Source organism: Tinamus guttatus, unplaced genomic scaffold (assembly GCF_059628265.1).
Source record: "Tinamus guttatus ecotype Peru unplaced genomic scaffold, ASM5962826v1 Tinamus_guttatus_pri_ptg000247l, whole genome shotgun sequence".
NCBI lineage: Eukaryota > Metazoa > Chordata > Aves > Tinamiformes > Tinamidae > Tinamus > Tinamus guttatus.
In genome coordinates, this window is record NW_028288781.1 from 3,718,974 (window position 1) to 3,739,791 (window position 20,818).

The following is a 20,818-nucleotide window of genomic DNA, read 5'->3' on the forward strand; positions in this document are numbered from 1 at the left end:
AGCTTTCTTTTTTTAAATTTTATTTATCGATATATTTATTTGGACCTTAGACCCCTCCTCATGCATGCACTAGTCTGGTTCTACGAGCCTGGTGTAGGAAGAGAGGGGTTTCTACCGGCTCCGTTTTCGTTTCCCCTAATGACCAAGGTCGGCCTCGGATACCGCTGCTCCTCCCGCCTTCTCCTCAGGCCCCCGCGCTGGGAGCCGTTACGGAGCCCGCCGGCCGTTACGGCCTCGTGACGTCACGCCGCGCGCGCGCGCTCGCCTCCTCCCACCCCGCCCGCTCGGCCCCGGCGGCGAATGCGGTGACGTCACAGAGCGCCCCCTTCCGCAGCCCTCGGACCCGTGCGGCGGCGCCTCCAATCCGCGGCGCGAGCACAGCCTGGCGCACGCGCGCTGGTGCCTCCCGCTCGCGGCGCGGCTCTCGCGAGAGCGGCGGCCGACTCGCTTCCTGGTTGGCGCGCGCCCGCCCAGGCAGCCGGCGCCAGCGCTGAACGGGCCCCGCGCGCGCCCCCGCCGCCCCCGGCCCGCGCGCGCCCCCGCCCTCGTTCCTCTCTCCGCCTTCCCTCTCCCCTCCCGCAGCCCCGCGCCGGGCCCGCGCGGCGCCCGGCGGAGCTTTGTGCGCGCGGGATCATGTCCGCCGGGCCGCCGCCGCCGGGGCCGCCGCCGCCGGACGAGCCTCACGCGCCGCCGCCCCCGGGGGCCCACACCGGCGAGGCCGCGGCGGGCGCTGCGGCGGTCGGGCCCGCCATGGAGGTGAGCGAGCGGCGCGGCAGGTGCCGCCATGAGGCGCAGGCGGCCGCGTGCGGCGCGGACAAAGGAGCGGCGGCGGCGGAGCGGCCGTTAGGGGCGGCGGGAGCGCGCGCGGCCTGCGCCGCGGGGGCTGCTTGGGGGCCGGCCGGGGTCACTGCCGTTTGTGCCGTTCTATTTTTTATTCGCTCTATTTTCTAAACTTTATTCTAGTTTTTATTTCTTTATTTTACTTTGTTTTGCTTGACTCTCGGCAACAGGTGCTTATTCCTGAAGTTCCCAGGGGCTCCGAGTGCCCGCCGGGAGAGGCCAGCGCGCCTTATGGCAGCGTTGCCTCCTCCCCGCGCCAGGCCCGAGGGATCAGCCTGCTCCGTGGATCCCCGGGCTGCTCCTGCTTTTCCCCATGCGGAGCTGCATGGCGTTTTCTGCCCTCGGCGTCGCGCCGTGCGGTGCGACGGCCTCCCTTGCGCGCGCTGGCAAGTGGCAGCAGATGCACGGCAAGGGCCTGGGCCTGCACGAAACACGGCCGTTCCAGGCCGGGCAGAGAGTGCACGGATGCTGGGAAGCGCCTGCTTCTGATGGTTTCTTCTTTCGTGTATATCCAAAGTTAATTGCTCTTTATTTGAGGAAGGGGTTAGCCTCAGCCTCGCATAAATGCAGCTTTCCTTTTAAATGGTTTCCTCATGGCTCTAGTCAGCTAAAAGATTGAGGTTGTTTTTCTTGCTGTCTATGTAAATTGGAAGTTTTTGCTGTCTTTGTCACATCTGAAGAGGTCAGAGCAGGTTGCTGCTTTTTTTTGTGGGTGTTTTCTTTCTGTTTGAAGTTTCCAGCATCGCTGGAGAGACATGAATTTTGTCGAGGGGTTCAGACAGTTCCGTCCTCCTTGTGCCCAGTGAAAGATGGTTGTGAAATATACACTGGGAGATGAGAAAACAAAATTCTGAAAGATCCTTAGCTGTAACTTCCTGTGCTGAGTCTCTTGACTGGCAAATGAGGCGTTTGTGTCGGTGTTTTCACATGTACGTACCTGCAGGAGCTTGGCAAGGTGACACTCCCCCACGCGCAACCCCTGTTTTGTTTCCCTTTGTTTCACACTGCTTCTTTGTTCTGGATTGAATTCATTGAATTCCCCATTGGAATCATGATTTTGGAGTAAAGACTACTCGACATCTCGTTTCATTTTTTTACCCTTTCAAGAAGTATTTTGTAAAGTACTATCCTGTCATGGACATCCTGTCATGTTTTTGGTGCTAGTGACGGGAGAAGAGGAAATTAAATGTGGGAGATGATGGGGGAAAGAGTTAACTGGAAGAGAGAAGGACAAAAAAAACCCTGTCCTGAAAGGCAAGTTGAAGGCAGTGTGCCAAGGAGTGGACAGGAAGGAGGATGAGGAGGGGCTGTCAAAACAAACGCCGTTGTCCTCTCCTGGCCACAACAGTTGCTGATTTAGTAAACAAAGGAGGGAAGAATGTGGCATCTCCAACATGCCGCCCTGCTTCCAGGGCAAGCTCTTTACGTGGAGTTGTTCGCTTGGAGCAGAGCGTGGAGGGATTGGGGTCACACGCAACAAGGGCAGAACGTGAAGTTGCTGTTGCCTCCAGCGCAGAGCCGGTTCTCTGGCAGTTCCTTTTCCAGGGGCAGCTTTGGGAAGGCTCTAGTTCCGCGTCCTAGAGGTGGCCGGCTGGGCTCCTGGACCACGGCTGGCTCTCCTGTTTGCACCCGCATGATGCTACAGGGATGGAGCTAGATTGGATTATGGAGAGCTAGCTCTGGGCCTCCTCTTGTGGGAGGGATCACGGATCTGTGACCTAGTTAATTTCACAGTAATTAATGGAAACGTGGCTATACCGCAGCAACACAAGAAGGAGGCGCTACCCGGCGTGGGTAGATAGTAATTTGTATCCAGCTTATTTACCTTTACACGGGCAAAGTCTGTTGTTCAGAAAAGAAGTTACTTCTAATGTTTTTCCCCTCAGGAATCGTTCGATGATGCATCACCAGGAAAACAAAAAGAAATCCAGGAAGCAGATCCTACGTATGAAGAGAAAATGGTATGTAGCGTTTGGGAATGCATACAGCTATCTGGTATTAAACGGTTAATATTTTGTGTTTGGCTCTTTTGAAATCTGTTAACGGCATGTATAGGCTTTTGTCTAGTCCTTCAGAAACATTTAAGTAATTTGAAACCAAAAAAGTCTAAGAAAATCTCTTTTCCCTTATTAGCGTTTTGTTTTCTGTTGTTTCTTTATTGCCATTGCAGTAATGTGTTGGTGCAGCTGTGAATGTGTTTTGCTGTTTCAAGATATAGTCCTAGCAGTCTTGTACCAGTCTAGATTTAGGACAGATGGGAGAATGAGAAGTATTCAGGCATCTTCAGGGAAAAAGGCATAATAAGAATTGTGCGTTGCTTTTGCAGTTGTCTGTGAAATAGTCCTTCCTGCAGATAAGGAGGATCATAAAGAGGTCACTTTCTTAGTCAGAAACTGGAAGATTCTGGAACAGAATCTCCCCCCTAGGAGAGGGTCCATCCTGACCGGCTACTACCTTTCTTCCTTTACGTATGGAATCTGTTGAAGTCTCTGACGTTTTATATTATTGACAAATACAGAAAAATCTTGAACTTCAGGAATAGCAGTCCTTTATACAAGTGTGTATGAGTGTGTGTGTGTGTGTGTGTGTGTATATATATATATATATACACGAAAGTGTGTGTGTGTATATATATGTATTTATTTATTAACAGGTAGGGCAGAGAAAAATAAAAAGTTTATCCTAAGACTTTAAGTAGATACTGTAAATTCTTACATAAATTTTCGAGTGAAATATACTTTAGTAGGAAGACTTCAAAATGGACAGGTTCTCATAAACAGTATCATTTACAGGTCTAAGTAAATAAAAGAGGAACTTCCTAAAATCAGTGCTTTCAAAATTCACAGGAAGCTGATAGAGTTTTGCTGCTAAGCTGCTGTTTTTTTTTTTCCTACACTTTATCATTAATTTAAAGAGAAAGGGATCTTGATAGCCTTTTTTTATTTTTATTTTTTTTTTCAATTTAATTCATTCTTTGCAAAGCTCTGGTTAGATTCCTCAAACTTGAAGATGGGTAATTTTGTGCTGATTGGGCAGGAGGAAAATTGCTGTTTTCCTTTTTTTTTGTAGTTGTTAGGATATCCTGAATTTAGGGATGGAGCCATCCATTTCTTACCATCTCATCACATTTCCTTTTTCTGTTCTTCCTACTTTCTTTCCTTCCAGTTTGTAATTTCAGTGTCTGTGACTGCACACAGAATTTCTTCAGAGGAATGTGAAACTGATTGTTCTCAGTTTGTTGCTGCCTACATTTCTTCTTGTCACCACAAGAAAATTACTTAGTCTTCTCTTCCTAATTTCTTTCCTGGCAAATGGTGAAGGAAGTGAACTTGTAAATGCTGTAGCTAGTGTTGTTCCTTTCTACTAAGGAGGTCGGCTGCCTGTTAACTGCACAGGCTGCTGAACACCAGGTTGTGTTTGGCACCTGGCAGCATCAGGTGGTTGCTGTTTTCTCTCTCACTTGTCTCTGAACTTACAGAGACTTTAGAAGAGTAGTCGAAGTGGCCGTGGGAATGTGAGTTGATTCCAAGTGGAACCCATCATAAAGGGTCAGTTGACCCTTTTAGATATTAACGTTGTCTCCTGTAATCTATATTGCGCAGCAGAAACAGGGTCTCATATCAAAGGGTGCAGTGTGACAAATTAGGCCGAGCATATCTGGCAGTTCTGCTGCTGAAATGGGTGCTCTGCCTTCTAGCTCGGGGCTCTTCTGCTCCCCTTCTGCCTGCCCTTCGTGCTGCCTCTTTAGCTTATCCATCAAAGGTAGGTGAGGTGGTTTATCCCGCTGAGCAAGCAGGGAGTGTGAGCACACAGGAAACTAAGGCAGTAAAAGAGAAAGTGGCTGTTGCTAGGCTGATGAGGTGAACGAGTTCACCAAAGAATCACATGAATCTTAGTGAGGAGAAAATTTCTGGGAGGGGGACTCTTTTTTTATGAGCCATGCTGCCTTGTCCAGTGACACCCTCACAATCTTTGCGCTAAAGCCAGATCTCAGTCTTAGGCAGGCCTGGCTTGCCTCTTAGATTTTATTGTGTGCTCGAGGTTAGCCTTCAGCCAGTGGAAGAGTGTTGAGTGTGTCCGTGGTGGTTGCATTGTTGGTGTGTTTGTTGTAGGTGTGCAAATCGAAATGGTTTGAAAGCATTTTCTATTTTCTAAAAAATCGAATGCATATTGCAGTGTCTTACACTTGTTCCATTCCATTTTCTTTGTCAACAGCAAACAGATAGAGCAAACAGATTTGAGTATCTGCTGAAGCAGACTGAGCTGTTTGCTCACTTCATTCAGCCTGCTGCTCAGAAAACTCCTACTTCACCTTTGAAAATGAAACCAGGACGTCCACGAATAAAGAAGGATGAGAAGCAGAATTTACTGTCAGTTGGCGAGTAAGTGATGACATGTAGGCCAGTTTGTACTGTAATTACGGGTTTTATTTTGCTTCAGGAATGTAAGTGAAGTTGGCTAGCCTTTTGTTCTGTTTGGCTGTGTGTATTACAGCGTGTGTGCCTTTTTTTTTTTTTGAAAGTTCCCACCTACAAGCTGAGTAGAGTTGTTTAAGAATTCTAGGACTTGTAGAAATTTAGTGCTGTGGTGAGGTACTGTCATGGTTAAAAGTATTCCAGCATGAAGAGAAACGGGCAAAAGAGTAGAGCCTCCATGGCTATAAGTTGCAAGGCTGTGTGGAGAGCATCAGTGTTCTGTGTCTTACTGACAGCTTGAAAATCAGGAATCGAGAAATTTGGATTGTCCTCATTGCTGCTTGTCTGATTGCAGTATCTCTAGCTCTTGGCAGGTGCTCTAGAGCTCCTGAAGTGCACTGTCTTAAGTCTCTCTTGCAGCTAAGCACACTAATATTTGAGGCTACTGCTAATCTCAGCTGGAATGTAACAGTTTATCATTAGGAAGTGGCTCTTAAAATTAAAGAAGTGGCATATAAGTGGATCAGTTCATTTAAAGAAACCTTCAAGAAGCTCCTTTAGGTGTTTATGTCTGTACCACACTGATCTCAGATTTGACTTTGAAATAGTTTAGTGTCTTTTGGGTTAGTCAGAAACTTTTTTCAAAAACTTTTTTTTTTTTTTTTTTTTTTTTAAAAAGCTACCGGCATCGTAGAACAGAACAGGAAGAAGATGAGGAGCTTTTAACAGAAAGCTCCAAGGCAACCAATGTGTGCACTCGGTTTGAAGAATCTCCATCATGTATGTTTCCTCTTTTCTCCTTTTCCCCTGAAAGTTCCTTTCCTTTAAACCTGTGTATTTTAAAATGAAGTTTATTTGCACCCTTCCATGGGAAATGAGTTGATTTGGTGGAGTGGGGGGAAGAAAATTAACCAGCAGCAACCTAACTGAACAAAATACATTAGCAAGGAGCTGTTTGTTTTCAGGCTAGAAAGGGAGTGCAGTGAGTCTTGCCCAGCTGACACATCTCAGTGGTTGGGAACGGCTAGCTGCAGCTCTTTCCCAGGCCAGCTGTATCTGCACTCAAAGTTCTGCTTTTGAGTTGACCATCTTACAATTTTTCCACATGTAATATGCCTTCTGGCACAATTAAAAGTACACAGCAGCTTTAGATTTGTTTAATAGGGAGTTTAGTATGCTATTGTTTTAATGCTCTAGTATGTTCTGATTTGGGAGGGTTTATAAATTAAGAGTTTTCACATATCTTGGGGTCTTGCTTCTCATGCATATAGAAACAAAATGTGCATGTTAGTGTCTTTGATCTCTCGAAGATCCTTTGGAATTTACTACCTGAAGTTTATTGCTTGATGCTGTTCTGTAGCGTAGATAATCGGTCTCAATTAGCAGTCAAGAGGAATGGGAAGGTTCTTTGGTAAGTTGTTACAAATCTTTTAGTCTGTTCTTCCATGCCTTTTAGATGTCAAATGGGGAAAGCTGCGCGATTATCAGGTCCGAGGACTGAACTGGCTCATCTCTTTGTATGAAAATGGCATCAATGGCATCCTGGCGGATGAAATGGTACGTCGGTAGCCTGCATTTCTGTCCTGGGGGTGGGAGCACAACTCATGCAGGAAAAAAAATTACTTCAGCTGAGTATTCTTTTAAATAATATAACATGCAGTGTATAATTTGCCGTGTTTTTTTTTAGCATGTTTTAAATCAGTAATGTTAAAACACTGTACACCACATTTATCTGTTAGCTTAAATAAGCCATGTAGGCAGCTTATGAAGTAGGCATATGAAAATGGATTCTCTATCCTATTAGGAGAATACAGTTCTGGGATAAAGATATTCTACAGAATAGCACATCCTTTCTGTGTTTCTTTAAATTGCAGTTATTTTGTTACGATATTTTGAAACTCCCCTATGTGAAAGGGTATCATGTATGAAAAGAGCAACAGATGTGGGAACACTCCCTGTCGTGTTTAGACTGAAATGAAGATGGCAGCCTAGGGGTGTCCTGTATGGATTGATATCCCCAGCAGCAAGGAGTGCAACAGTGGCAAATTTGCTGGGAAAAACAATGTTAAAGTAGATGTAGCAAGAGAGGCTTGTTAAAAGGTCTTTCCTACCATGACCGTGGAATACAGGATTTTCTTTGCTGAGTACAGCTGTAAATGGAGCAGGCTTATTTTAACAAAGTAGTTTAGGACATTTTATAAATGAATGGATCTGTTGTACTCCAAAATACATCCTGTGTTGAGGAATTTAAATATTTACTATTAAATATTTGTGGATTTATTTTTAAATGTTCATTGTCTTGCTTAATGCTTTTTACATAGCCTGTAAAAATTTTTTCTCTTCTTCACTAAGTGAAATGTGCTCATTTTGAAAACAGAATTTAATTCTCAAACCAAAAATAACGTGCAGTATGGGGTTTTTTTAATCCCAAGTCATGATCTTTCTGAATTTTTGAAATGATATGAATGATCCAGTTTATGCATGTCTTCCTCAGTTTTCTTGCGATAACATTATATACTGAAAATCTTTAATATTTCTGCCGAATAATGAACAGGGCACTTTTAAAAAGTGCTCTAAGGAAGCTGACTGTGTTTTTTTCATGTATGCAGCTTTTTACATTAGCTTAAGTTTGCATTTCTTCTCAGAAGAACTGAAATGATGTGGTGGCTTATCAGAGTTGTCCTAGAGGATTCGTTACTTCAAATTTAAGTTTGTAATGTTTCATTGGTCTCCAAATAAACAGAGTGCACCTATTTGACAAAAAAAAAAAAAACCAAAAACAAACAACAACAAAAAAAACAAAGTAAAGCTTTCTTTGCCTTCTGAAAATATGCCTCACGTAATACAAGGGTCTAACTTTTATGAACATGAACATCGGTTTGAAAAAATGTTTTTTCTTTTTAACATGAGAGAAGCAGCATGAGTTTCATTAACTCAGGCTGCTGTGTCTTCTGCCACATTCTCTGAAATCACATTGGAGGTTTTTTAAAGGTGTTTCCTCAGAAATTTCTTCTGATGTGTTAATTTCTCTCGCAGGGTCTTGGGAAGACACTGCAAACAATTTCGCTTCTTGGGTATATGAAACACTACAGAAATATTCCTGGTCCCCACATGGTGTTAGTTCCGAAATCCACTCTCCATAACTGGATGAATGAATTTAAGAGATGGGTACCTACCCTTCGAGCAGTTTGTTTGATCGGTGACAAAGATCAGCGAGTAAGTTTTGGCATGGTTATTTTTCCTGTGTTCCTACCTTCTATTTATATAGGGTTGATATAAAGTGCTGTCAATCGTGTGAGGTATATGAACCTGGAAATGAGTAATTTTGTTTCTAACTGCTTCATTATAGTACAGCTGTGATAGTGGTTCTTAAGAGGATTGTGGGTCTCTCACCAAGTAACTGTTCTTTGAAAACAATCTGTGAGCTTAGTGTCTAAAGGGATTGGTTGGAAAAAGTAGTGCTCAGATGAATCTTATTCTGGTTGATTTTTATCAATTACAAGAAAATATTTTCAACCACATACAAACTTTTGTTTGAATCATTCTCTCTTGTTTTTCTAGCATGTCAAATGAAAGTTTTGTTTTAGTTGAATTAGGGTGGTGCATCTATAGAATTGTCAGCTGGAGTTCATTTATTTATGGAAGGAGTAATTATTACTGAAGTCATTAAATCTGCTCATCGGCAGTGTTTTTAAATTATTATTCTAAAGGCAGCTACTGCAGCTGTGTTTGGGATTATTTTTGATGCACAGGAACTCCAGTGTTTTAAAGTGGAACTCAACTTGATTTTTTTGAGGGCTTTCCTCAAGTTTCCTCAATATTGTTAGAGTTCAGCTGTTGAGAAACTCCTGTGTACAGTCATGAGCAGTTTCCCAAACCAGAATTCAGAGCCGAAATCTCTTCCCTGCTCTGCCACAGGAGTCTTAGCAGCTTTGGCACTGACAAAATTCTGAAGTCTTAGAACAGTCATATATTAAATCTATAATTAATCTTAATTTCAAATTTAGCAGCAATGTTGCTCTAAAATATTGTCATCACTAATGTGTTCTCTTTGTCTTATTTTTGAGAAATCCTCAGTAATGAACTACTGTTGCTTTGCCATCTAGGCCGCCTTTGTCCGAGATGTGCTGCTGCCAGGAGAATGGGATGTCTGCGTAACGTCGTATGAAATGCTCATCAAGGAGAAATCAGTATTCAAAAAGTTTAACTGGAGGTACCTAGTCATAGATGAAGCCCACAGGATTAAAAATGAAAAATCTAAGGTAATTTATGCTTTCATTGACAGATATTTGCGTGGGTTAGGTAGGTGTGTAGGGAAGGCTGGTAACATTGTTATATCTGTTTGTGTGTCTGTCTCCTTCAGTTATCAGAAATTGTGCGGGAATTCAAGACTACAAATCGGTTGCTGTTGACTGGAACTCCACTTCAGAACAACTTACATGAACTCTGGGCACTTCTTAACTTCCTTTTGCCAGATGTGTTTAATTCGTCTGAAGTAAGTCATAATTTTTGCTAGTCAAAGCATATGAATGTTGGTGTTTTTCCAGATTTTGAAAATAGACCTGAATATATATATATAGGTCTGAGAATTATGCTGTGTATTTCAGGTTGCAGTCACCGTGTTATTATAATTAATCAGATCTCTTATCAGATCTGATAACGAGAGATTGATGGCTGGTAAATGTTTGTAAAGTTGTAAAGCGTAGTAGTTAATGCTACTTCTGTCGACGTGGCTGTTTTTGAATTGTAATATTAGCAGATGTGAGAGGTATTAGCAATCACAATGGGAAGGTGATCTCAGCTGCATTTCAAAATAGGACTAAGCATATGGATAGCTAAAACAACTAACTTGGTCTTTTTCCATTAAGTACTTTTTTGCGTGCTTTCCTGTGAGTGGGGAGACAGTATTTAAACAGCAGTAGACTCCCCTAAGCGGCAGAACCGTGTGTCTGCTGAGAAGTTTATCACAGTAACGACTTGGGAGGATAGTTATTGCTGTGCCTGTGTTCAAGCTGCTCTATAACAAAAGCAGCTTAGATTCAAAAAACAAAAACCAAACACAAACATAATGGTAAATCGGTTTTGGCTTTGGGAAGGTTCATGGTGAGCTGAGGTAGATGAAGAGGTACTGCTGAACTGCACGATGAAAGCAAAGCGAGATAGACCAGAATGGGTGCCCTGTTCCTTTACTGAGTGTGTGACAGAATCACTAAGTGGTTCTTACTCATCATTGCAGTGACATTGCAATGTACCTTGAAAGGGAACTTCATACATATTAATTATTTTCTTGGCACAGGACTTTGATTCGTGGTTTGATACAAACAACTGTCTAGGGGATCAAAAGTTGGTGGAGCGTCTCCATATGGTAGGTGTTTCTGCTTTGTGTGTAAATGTTACATTTATTTAAGTTAGGTTCAAAGTAATTTGTCTGATGTCATTTCAAAAACAATGGTAGCTTTTCAGAACAGGTTGGAGACACTCATAAGAAGATTCACTGCCTAGGTGAACGGGAAATGGCTTCGGGGAGGCAGGAGAACATTGAAGGAGAAGGTTGATAGTTTGGGTTTTTTAATGTTTACATTACTTTTAATGTAAACATTATATTTAATGCTATGAATGTAGCATTGGAGATTTCAGTCAAGCAGGAAAAAAAAGGCTTAATCTTTGGGTCTTGGCACAATATTTATTCCCTTGTGTAATCATCTGTGTGTCTGAGGCTTTTCCATGTGGGGGGCATCAGGTAATAGCTCTGCAGTTTGAGCATCTAGAACAGAGAGTATCTGTCTGCTTCTGTCATAGACATGTTCTGTATTTCGGCTTCCAAAATATATTTCATGACACAATTTCCCTCAGGTGCTGCGGCCGTTCCTTTTACGTCGCATTAAAGCTGATGTAGAGAAAAGCTTGCCTCCGAAGAAGGAAGTTAAAATTTATGTGGGTCTCAGCAAAATGCAGCGAGAATGGTAATTCATGTGCTTGGCTGTGCTGTGGTTGACGCTCAGAAGGTCTGAGCTGCTTGAGCCTTGGTTGTTTTCCTTGGTACAGGTATACACGGATCCTAATGAAGGATATCGACATTCTCAATTCTGCCGGGAAGCTGGACAAAATGCGGCTCCTGAATATCCTGATGCAGCTGCGGAAGTGCTGCAATCACCCGTACCTCTTCGACGGAGCAGAACCCGGCCCACCCTACACAACAGACATGCATTTGGTCACCAACAGTGGCAAAATGGTAGTACTGGACAAATTACTACCCAAGTTGAAAGAACAAGGTATACTACACTCTGTGTCTTGCGGCTTGTTTATTTTAATGATTAAATGTCAAGACTGGGAGGATGTGAAAGGAAACAGAAGCTCTGTAATACTCTGGCTTGTAGTTAAAGCCCTAGTGTAGGCTGGAAGTAGTTGTGTGTTTGCATAAATTACTTCACATTTTTAATGTTCTTGGCAGATAAGTAAATTGACTTTAAGAACAAATTTATTTCTGGATAGACTGATTCCATCACAAATGCTTAAAAATTTTGTTCTTCATATGTTTTTATATATATTTGGTAGAGAGATTTCTTTATCTATGCTACATTTTTTTTCCTCAATAAATCTCCACAGTTTTCCCAAGAAAATTTCCTTTGCAGAATAAGTATAAATTATATTTAAAGAATATAAAAACAATTGTCTTTATGATATTTAAAATATTGGGTGTTCATTGCAGTACTTGGTAGCAGCATCTGCAGCCCTGCATTATAGATTCACAGAAAGATTTGATGTTACCAGGTCTTTCACATTCTGATTCTTGGTCAATAAAAATAGCAGAGTTTGTCTAAATTTGTTGTTCTATGCATATATTCCTGAATATATCCCTGGATATATTCCTGAAAGTTACCAGCATTATTTTATTTACATGAGTCCTTTTATTTATAACTTCTCTTGTTGATAGTAACATGCAACTGCCCTCCTTCCCCTTTTTATTAGGCAAATTCATAGAGTTCAGTAAGTGTTAAGTTTTGGTGAAATCATAAAAGCTTTTTGCCCCCAAAAGGTTCAAGAGTCTTAATCTTCAGTCAGATGACCAGAGTCTTAGACATCTTGGAAGATTATTGTATGTGGCGAAATTATGAATATTGTAGACTGGATGGTCAAACACCTCATGATGAGAGACAGGTATCTAAATTTTGAAGTATTTTACTTAGGTAAAAACTAGTATTCCTAAAATGTTTGGTTCAATTGACATGTTCTTTTTATTTATATAGGCTTCTATTAATGCATATAATGAACCTGGTAGCTCAAAGTTTGTGTTCATGTTGAGTACACGGGCTGGAGGTCTTGGAATCAATTTGGCTACTGCTGATGTTGTAATTCTGTATGATTCAGACTGGAATCCCCAAGTAGATCTTCAGGCTATGGTAAGTATGAGGTGGAAATGTTATCCTTTTGTCTCTGCTGTCTCACACAGCTTTCCTGTACATGTATGTGTGACCTAATGTAGTATTTCCACACTGAGTTGCTACTTTTCCTGTTTTAGCACAGTATTTCTGTGCTATTTAGTAATCCTAAGACTGATTTTTAGGTCCAGTGCAGCTTTCACTTTGAGGAACACGTAGTCACATTTGGGCTATAAAATTATTTCAACTGGAAGAAATACCATGGGTTACGCTGTATATAGCACTGAGTAGTGCCTAAATCCACAGAGCAAAACTTAACGCGGGATGGTGTGTATGCGCTTGAAAGCAAGCACTGATGTTGTGTTTGTGCCCTTTGCCTAGGATCGCGCGCACAGAATCGGCCAAACCAAAACTGTTCGAGTGTTCAGGTTTATCACAGACAACACAGTGGAAGAAAGAATAGTGGAGCGGGCAGAAATGAAGCTCCGGCTCGATTCCATAGTCATTCAGCAAGGCAAGTGCATGAGTGCAGCTTCTCCCTTCCTGTGTTATAGTGATCATGTGCCTCTTTCTCTCACAACTTGCAAACTACAATGAACTCATCCCCTTAAGAGCTAATGGGGATGTTGCCTTTGCCCTCATGAGATTCTCTGAATAGAGTGCAAAGTCCTGAGCCCCTTGGAAATTTATTTTTCCATAAGGATGGGTTGACTTGGAAAGACAAAAAAATTACTTTGTTACTTGTTCAGTAAATTCTTTAGCAAGTTGCTTTTATCTGCAGGAAGATTGGTGGATCAAAACTTGAATAAACTTGGGAAGGATGAAATGCTGCAAATGATCAGACATGGAGCAACACATGTGTTTGCATCAAAGGAGAGTGAGATTACAGATGAAGACATTGATCACATTTTGGAAAGAGGTGCAAAGAAGGTGAGAGCAAGTTTTAAAAACAAAAAGACTAACAAACAGTAATATAGTATCTGCCTGGACCATAACTTCAGTGTAGGCTGGACAACTATGGGTTTTGCTATTACGAAACTTTGTATTCATCAAACAGCTTTGTTTTTTATTGTTATAAATTTTGTAATTTATTGTTCTTCCAAAATTGTTACTGTGCCCTTGCCTCCCTCCTAGACTGCAGAAATGAATGAAAAGCTCTCCAAGATGGGTGAGAGCTCACTCAGGAATTTCACAATGGATACAGAGTCCAGTGTATATAATTTTGAAGGAGAAGACTACAGAGAAAAACAAAAGGTAACAATTAAATTTGTTTTAGAGGAAAGCACTGATTTTATAAGATTGAATCACATTTTATTTAAAATGTGGATTTGTTAAAAATGTAACATACAAAAATAAGTATATAAGTATATAAGATTAATTACAGCTTTTACATGTAAAGCAGTTATTGACCTTTTTTTTAATGGAACTCACAACTGATTATTAATGTTTTGTAAGATCTACTGTTAATATTTCCTGGGGTACTTGGGGGTGCCTTGTTTTTGTAGATGGCATTTACAGAGTGGATTGAACCACCTAAACGAGAAAGAAAAGCCAATTATGCTGTGGATGCCTATTTCAGAGAGGCTCTGCGAGTCAGCGAGCCAAAGGCTCCCAAGGTGAGTTGACTCATTAAAGACTCTTTCAAACAAACATGAGAAATGGTGGCAGCTGTGAAAGCAAGGGATTGATGTTAAATCAGAATGACTTTCATAAGGGCAGGAGATACCTGAAGGACTTAAATTCAGAAAGATCCAAAGGGTTTAACATGAACTTTTGTGAGGAAGAATTAAGAGTGGACTCAACCTTTACCAGGAAAAGGAAGACCGTAGGCAGGGTAAAACCAGGGTGTTTCTCATTTTGTTTTACATTTTTTAATGTTTATTTTTGCCTAAGTAGTGCTGGATTTTCCTTACCTGCAGGGTTTCCTTATTGCTACTCCGACACCTGAGCTTTGTTTAAGGGGTGCCTGTGTGGCTCTCCCCACCCCAGCCCCCTCTCCCTGAAGGACCCGCTCTCCTTGACCTCTAAAGCTGGCCTTGATGCTTGAGTTTGCCTGGTGTTGACTGTTGACTTTTTATCAAGGATAGTGCTGTTTTTGCATATTTTAAGCTTTTGTCTCTCACAAACTGAACTCTCATTCATTTATTACAAGCAAGCAACTTCTATACATGAAAGGGAGACAAATGCAAACTTTCTATACATTTCAGGCACCACGACCTCCGAAGCAGCCAAATGTTCAGGACTTCCAGTTCTTTCCTCCACGCCTCTTTGAACTATTGGAAAAAGAGATCCTCTACTACAGGAAAACAATAGGTTACAAGGTAATAGGAAAAAAAAAAAAAAAAAACCTCAATAGAGAGGCTATGACTAGCATTTGTTTTATTTGCCAAATTATACACAATCTAAAACCTTTTAGGTACCTCGTAATCCCGACCTACCAAATGCAGCCCAGACACAAAAGGAAGAGCAGCTTAAGATTGATGAGGCTGAGCCTCTTAATGATGAAGAATTAGAGGAAAAAGAGAAGCTTCTAACCCAGGTATGGTGAGGCTTTAGTGAAATCTAAATCATCAGCATGCTTTCTCTTTTACACTGTGGTAGGGAAATTCTTTTGTTACTGGGTCACAAATGCTCTACTTAATGTGGTTGCAAGTTTTGGTTCATTGTGAAAAGTGACTGAGAGAAATTTAGCATTATATTTGTCATGGGCCTAGATGCCCTCGCAGGATGCCCACCCAACTAGTGCATGGAGCTGCTGCTGCATCTGCCTGCCAGCCTACCTAGTTTTAAGTCCAGTGAGTAAGTGGGAATGGTCCCAGCTTCTAGGCTCCGGTTTCTCAAGTTTGCACTGACCACTTTTCTGAGCAGGGACCCAGTGCTAATCATGCTGCAGTATGTAGAGGGAGAGCCACCAGTAGAAAAACCGTAGTAGAAAAGCATGTGGTTCTTTTTTTTTTCTTTTTTCTATTAACTTTAAACTACAGAAAAAAAAAGTTTTAATATTGTTGGAATGACAGAAATATTATTGCACAGAAGGTCACCATTTGTCTTCCTCCAAATTTGTTTCAGTAGCTTTCTTTGAAGTGCCTTTGTTTGCTTTTTATTGCTATAAAGGGATTCACTAACTGGAATAAGAGAGACTTTAACCAGTTCATCAAAGCGAATGAGAAGTGGGGCCGTGACGACATTGAAAATATAGCACGAGAAGTAGAAGGAAAAACCCCAGAGGAAGTCATCGAATACTCAGGTAACTTAAAAAGAAAGTGCTTAACACTGCAAATCAGTATTTAGTGCCATCTTTTCTAGTTTGAAATGCCTGTGCGCATGCTAAACGTGTTGTTAGTATTTCTTATATTGATCTTTGAGACATTCATAGTGGAATTTCAGTGGTGGATGTGGGAGGTGTCTGAAGTTTTAGCATACTCAGCAGCTGTGTAATTATAGCTCCACAGAAACATACCTACAAGCCTGTATGGGTCCACCTCTAAATATTCTAAATCCATAGTACTCGGACAGGCCGCTCTCTCCAATTGTATCTTCGTAATTTTTGCAAAGAAGATGCTGAGAGAATGTGCTTACTAGGCAGGGAGATCTCACATTAGCCAAAGAGTAGTTTCCTTAACTCTTTACGCTGTTGCTATCCCTTTGTGGAAGAACAGGGTGTGGAGATGAGAAGGTGCTTTGTCAGTGCCTGTGGTCACCCTGGGCTCTGGCAGCCTAAGCGCCCGTGGCTGCCTGCCTCCGATGTCCTGGAGGGGGATCTTCCACTGCCGGGTCAGCAGCTGCAAGGTCCCTGTGCCAAATGTGCAAGGGGAGGAGCTGCTTACGATGTGGCAGAGTCCTGAAAAGCCTTCAAGTCTTTCAGACACTTGTGGTGCTTTTTGGTTGCTTGCAGTGATCCTCCCTCTTCCGCCTATTGTTACAGAATTGTTGTTACAGCAGGTTGTGCTTCAAAAGTAGGTTTGCCTTTGAGAAATGGATAGACAAAGGGTTTGTAAGCTGAGTACTAAGAAACTTAACCAGTGGCTCTTCTTTTTAGCTGTGTTCTGGGAAAGATGCAATGAACTCCAGGATATAGAAAAGATCATGGCTCAGATAGAAAGAGGAGAGGCCAGAATTCAGAGGCGGATCAGCATTAAAAAAGCACTTGACACAAAGGTAGTCCTTTCTCCCTATTTTCTTTCCGCTCCCTTTTCTGTATCTTTATCACATCTTTCAAATACTGACACATCCTAGCACTATAGATCATGATCTAATTTTTATCTATCATCTCATTCATCTATTCTGCATTTTCTCTTCTTTACGCTCTTTTTTTTTCGCTTTGTTCAGATTGGCAGATACAAAGCCCCTTTCCACCAGTTAAGGATCTCATATGGTACCAATAAGGGGAAGAATTACACTGAGGAGGAGGATCGCTTTCTCATCTGTATGCTCCACAAGCTGGGCTTTGATAAAGAAAATGTGTATGATGAGTTGAGACAGTGCATCCGGAACTCGCCCCAGTTCCGATTCGACTGGTTTCTCAAGTCCAGAACTGCCATGGTACGTAGCCTCGCGCGCTCCCTGCTCCGCGAGGCTCCCCCAAGACAAGGCAGCTTTAGCAGGTCATTCTCGCCTATGTACGCACGCACATGTGTAACATACATTGATTTTTATAAAGCCTTTTCCACAAATGTAACAAATTGCAAGTACAGTAAACTACAAAGTCTTTCAGGAGAAGATTTTTAAATTCCAAGGTAGTTTTTCAGAACCAACAGCTGTTTTAATAAAGCAAACATCTGCAATCAAATCCAATCCTGCTAGGCCAGCCAGTAACTACCACGGAACATTTCTGGATTTCACTGGTATTTCACTGTCTAGTTTTTGCATGGTGAAATACAGTAACTTATCATAGAGATTTCTAATCTTCCGATATGATTTTTTAAGCAGCTGCCTAACTGATCGAATGTGTCCTGCAATTTAGGAGCTGCAGAGAAGATGCAATACTTTAATTACCCTGATTGAAAGAGAAAACATGGAATTGGAAGAAAAGGAAAAAGCAGAAAAGAAGAAACGTGGACCAAAACCCTCATCGGTAAGATTTGATAAGGCATTTCTGTGCTAAAGCTCATTTAAGACAAGCTACTTTTAGTAATCTGTCTGGAAAAAGCAATGCATTACATTATTTGGGAAAAACTTACAGGGCATGAGTTACAAGCAGCTTAAGCCTTTTTACAGCCTGACTTGATGCTGTACATTTTCTCTCTTCATGATACTTTTCCAGAGTTGGAAAAATACAGTAGCAGTGCTGTACTGATACTGAGGGGGATGTGCATATTTACCGTGCTGCCTAGTTGCAGTTTATCACCTGCTAATAAGTGCCTGGGTACATCATACCATGTGCTGTGACTGCAAACATGCTACTTGGCAGCCTTCTTCCTGCCCCAGTAACTTACTGAACACCTTCCCTTGCAGGCACAGAAGCGCAAGATGGATGGTACTGCTGATGGTCGTGGAAGAAAAAAGAAGCTAAAGCTGTGAATGGAGAGTTTTTGTAATCACTAAATTTAAAAAGTAGTTCTTTAATTTACGGGTCTTCATAAGATGTACTGTATAATGCTCAACTATTATGTCATTAAAGGACATCGGGTTCATCTGTTTACTGAACTAGAAACATAGTACTTAATGTAGGTTCACTTTTTTAAATGCAACAGCTGTGCTGAATTTTTTTTACCATTAACACTTGAAGTAATAAATAGGCTTCATTTATTAATAAGGGTTCACTTGACTTTTTTCCTACATGTTTCCACTGGAATACCCATTCATTTCCTCAGCCCAAACCATTTTCACCTACGGGAAAACTGTTTTTCCATTATGATCAATAGAGTAATTTGTTTTTACTTTATAAGTAAGTCACCTCACACCTGTACCCCAACTCAGACTCATTTTGTTTTGAAATTGTGTGGGTTTGACTTTTGCTTTACTGAGCTGAATCCAGAGACACTACAGGAAAATACAGGTTACTCACTGCCTCAGGAACATCTGATTAATGTGTTACATGGAACAAAATGAACTCTTCTGCTTGCAATCTGTACAAGTGGAAAGGTGACACTACAAGTTTGTACTTAATTAGACTGGCCTAAGAACGGTAGCACTGTTTTTACTGGTAAACAGCAGCAACTCAGGACAGAAACCAGTGTGTGTAACAACCCCTTTGCACTAACAGCTTTGGCAAATAGAGATGGTCTTAACTGATGCGGCAAGAGAGCTGCTCAGTGTAAGCTGCACTATGTTCTGTATTGCCACCTCCTAGCCAGCCAGGCCACCCTGTCCAGCCAAGCTAGGCCCATGGCCCCACCACTCTGCTCTCCTAGTTGTGTGTCTTTGGCACATCATCACCGTGAGTAAATTCTGTGCTCCCCAGTGCCACCATCTAACTTTGGAATTCACAGGCGAACAAAGTCCTGAGTCATAGATTGCTTTACTCAATCTGGGCTTGTTCAAGAACACAGATCAAAAGTATCAGTGTTGTGTAGACACGGAGGGATTGAATCCATAGCAAATCACCTATCTCTTTTGAACTTTGGCAACCCTAGGCTTTAGAAAAAGCTGAGCAGTTACACAGAGCCATTTCATGGCCAGCAGTACTAGTCTCACTGGTACATGAAGCAAGTATCTATTTGCAGGTAGCTAGTTTGCAGCCAGCAGATGAGAACAGGTTCAGTAAAAATATTTTGGTTATAAATCCGAAAGAGCTTACTGTGTACAGCAGAATTATGAGTCAATTTACAAAAAAAATCTTCACCCTGTAATGTCGTGGCAGCCTTAGAGAAGACATTGTAAATAATATGGCCATGTGTAATGTCCCCTAAACAAAAAATGCTGCAAGACTGAAAAAAAAGGCCCAAGACAAGGAAAACAACCAGCCATGAGAGCTGGGCAGCAATCCGTTTGCATACCCAATTTTCAAGTATGAAGACAAGGAAATGAGCTAAGCACTAACTTTCCAAAATGTCTCTACTAATAGAACAAATCAAAATTGTACAGTTAAGTTGCCCACTTCCAGAATAAAACGAGGCAGGACAACTGACAAAATAAGCTCCCTTTTAGAAGTATTTGCCCCTATTTAGATGCTGTTTTTATATTAATGTATGTAACAAGGGCAATTCTAATAGGGGTAATTATCATACAGTATGGAGAAAGTCAAAAGTAGTGTTGTACAAGTGCTCCAACCTCTTTAACAATGTTAGAAAGGAGTTAAGGCAATATCTAAGCCTTAATAATAGTGTCACTTTAAAATATAGTTCTAATTCTTATTAATCATACGGTTAATAATATAATCTCCTTATAGTTACAGCAGAGCTGCAATTACAGCCGTACCTGTGTGAGTCTTCAGCTGCTGGCTGTAGGTCTGAGGTCCTCTCTGAAATTTGAGACAAACTTTTTGGTATCACTCATGTAAAAGAATCCTCTCTGCTACTTAGCTTCCATTCTCCAGTAACTCCTCCTGACCTGGAAGTCCTTATAAAACATAACAAAAACACAAAATCAGCACCTGCAATTAAAAAAAAAAAAAAAAAAAAATCCCCCCATATCTCTTTAAGCACCAGCTTTCCATGGGGACAATAAGGCACGTTTACAGCTGCATATTCAAACTCTGACTAGGTTTAAAACCAGCCACGCTCTGCTCACGGGGTACTCATTTGGGTGCTGTAGCCGAGTCCTTCACCTCGACCCTACGTGCCCCGTCAGCAGCAGCCGTGCAGGTGCAGCAGCCGTGCAGGTGCAGCAGCCATGCAGGTGCAGCAGCCGTGCAGGTGCAGCACCGTGTGCCCGGGAAGGCCCCGCCAAGGCCCAGCCCCAGGGCCCGGGCTAGACCTCCGAGCGCGGCTGCTGCTGGGGTGGCTGGTGGGCCCTTTGCTCCTCCCAGCTGAGGGCTGGTGCTTCAGCCAAAAGGCAGTTGGACCCACGGTGCAGCCCACAAAGGGCAACCCCGTCACTCCTGCAGCTACAGGCACAAGGTGATCTGCAGCGTCCTCGCTGGTCAGGTCCCCAGCTTGCCTAGGGGAGGGCCTGCCAGCTGGGGCCGCGGCTTTTGGGACAGGCGCAGCTTTGTGGGCCCGGTGAAGAGCAACTGCTGAATGTTGGTGCCCCTGGTCTTGTCTGCCCCAATGTCTTGCACAAAAGCAGGGGGCCTTTGGATTG

The 20,818-nt window shown here is 42.2% G+C and overlaps 1 protein-coding gene across 1 annotated transcript; it reads left to right on the forward strand.

Annotated features, from left to right (window-relative positions):
* The first annotated feature begins 633 nt into the window (after nt 1-633).
* Nucleotides 634-18,389, forward strand: SMARCA5 (SNF2 related chromatin remodeling ATPase 5). The gene is made up of 25 exons (XM_088526478.1): nt 634-756; nt 1,011-1,247; nt 2,727-2,801; nt 5,056-5,222; nt 5,935-6,035; nt 6,712-6,812; nt 8,292-8,471; nt 9,362-9,517; nt 9,619-9,750; nt 10,552-10,620; nt 11,109-11,218; nt 11,301-11,527; nt 12,292-12,413; nt 12,503-12,655; nt 13,016-13,152; nt 13,420-13,564; nt 13,769-13,888; nt 14,140-14,250; nt 14,842-14,955; nt 15,051-15,173; nt 15,749-15,881; nt 16,674-16,792; nt 16,964-17,176; nt 17,598-17,708; nt 18,089-18,389. Exons 1-25 carry the CDS (start codon nt 634-636, stop codon nt 18,152-18,154), a joined length of 3,345 nt encoding a protein of 1,114 aa, XP_088382604.1. The 3' UTR covers nt 18,155-18,389.
* The last annotated feature ends 2,429 nt before the right edge of the window (nt 18,390-20,818 follow it).

What these genes read in the sequence shown, in the direction of transcription:
- SMARCA5 (XM_088526478.1), top strand. Translation starts at nt 634, where the DNA reads ATGTCCGCCGGGCCGCCGCCGCCGGGGCCGCCGCCGCCGGACGAGCCT. An exon ending in TTAAAAATGAAAAATCTAAG is followed by an intron (nt 9,518 to 9,618) that starts GTAATTTATGCT and finishes TGTCTCCTTCAG; the next exon opens with TTATCAGAAATTGTGCGGGA. An exon ending in ATAGTCATTCAGCAAGGCAA is followed by an intron (nt 13,153 to 13,419) that starts GTGCATGAGTGC and finishes ATCTGCAGGAAG; the next exon opens with ATTGGTGGATCAAAACTTGA.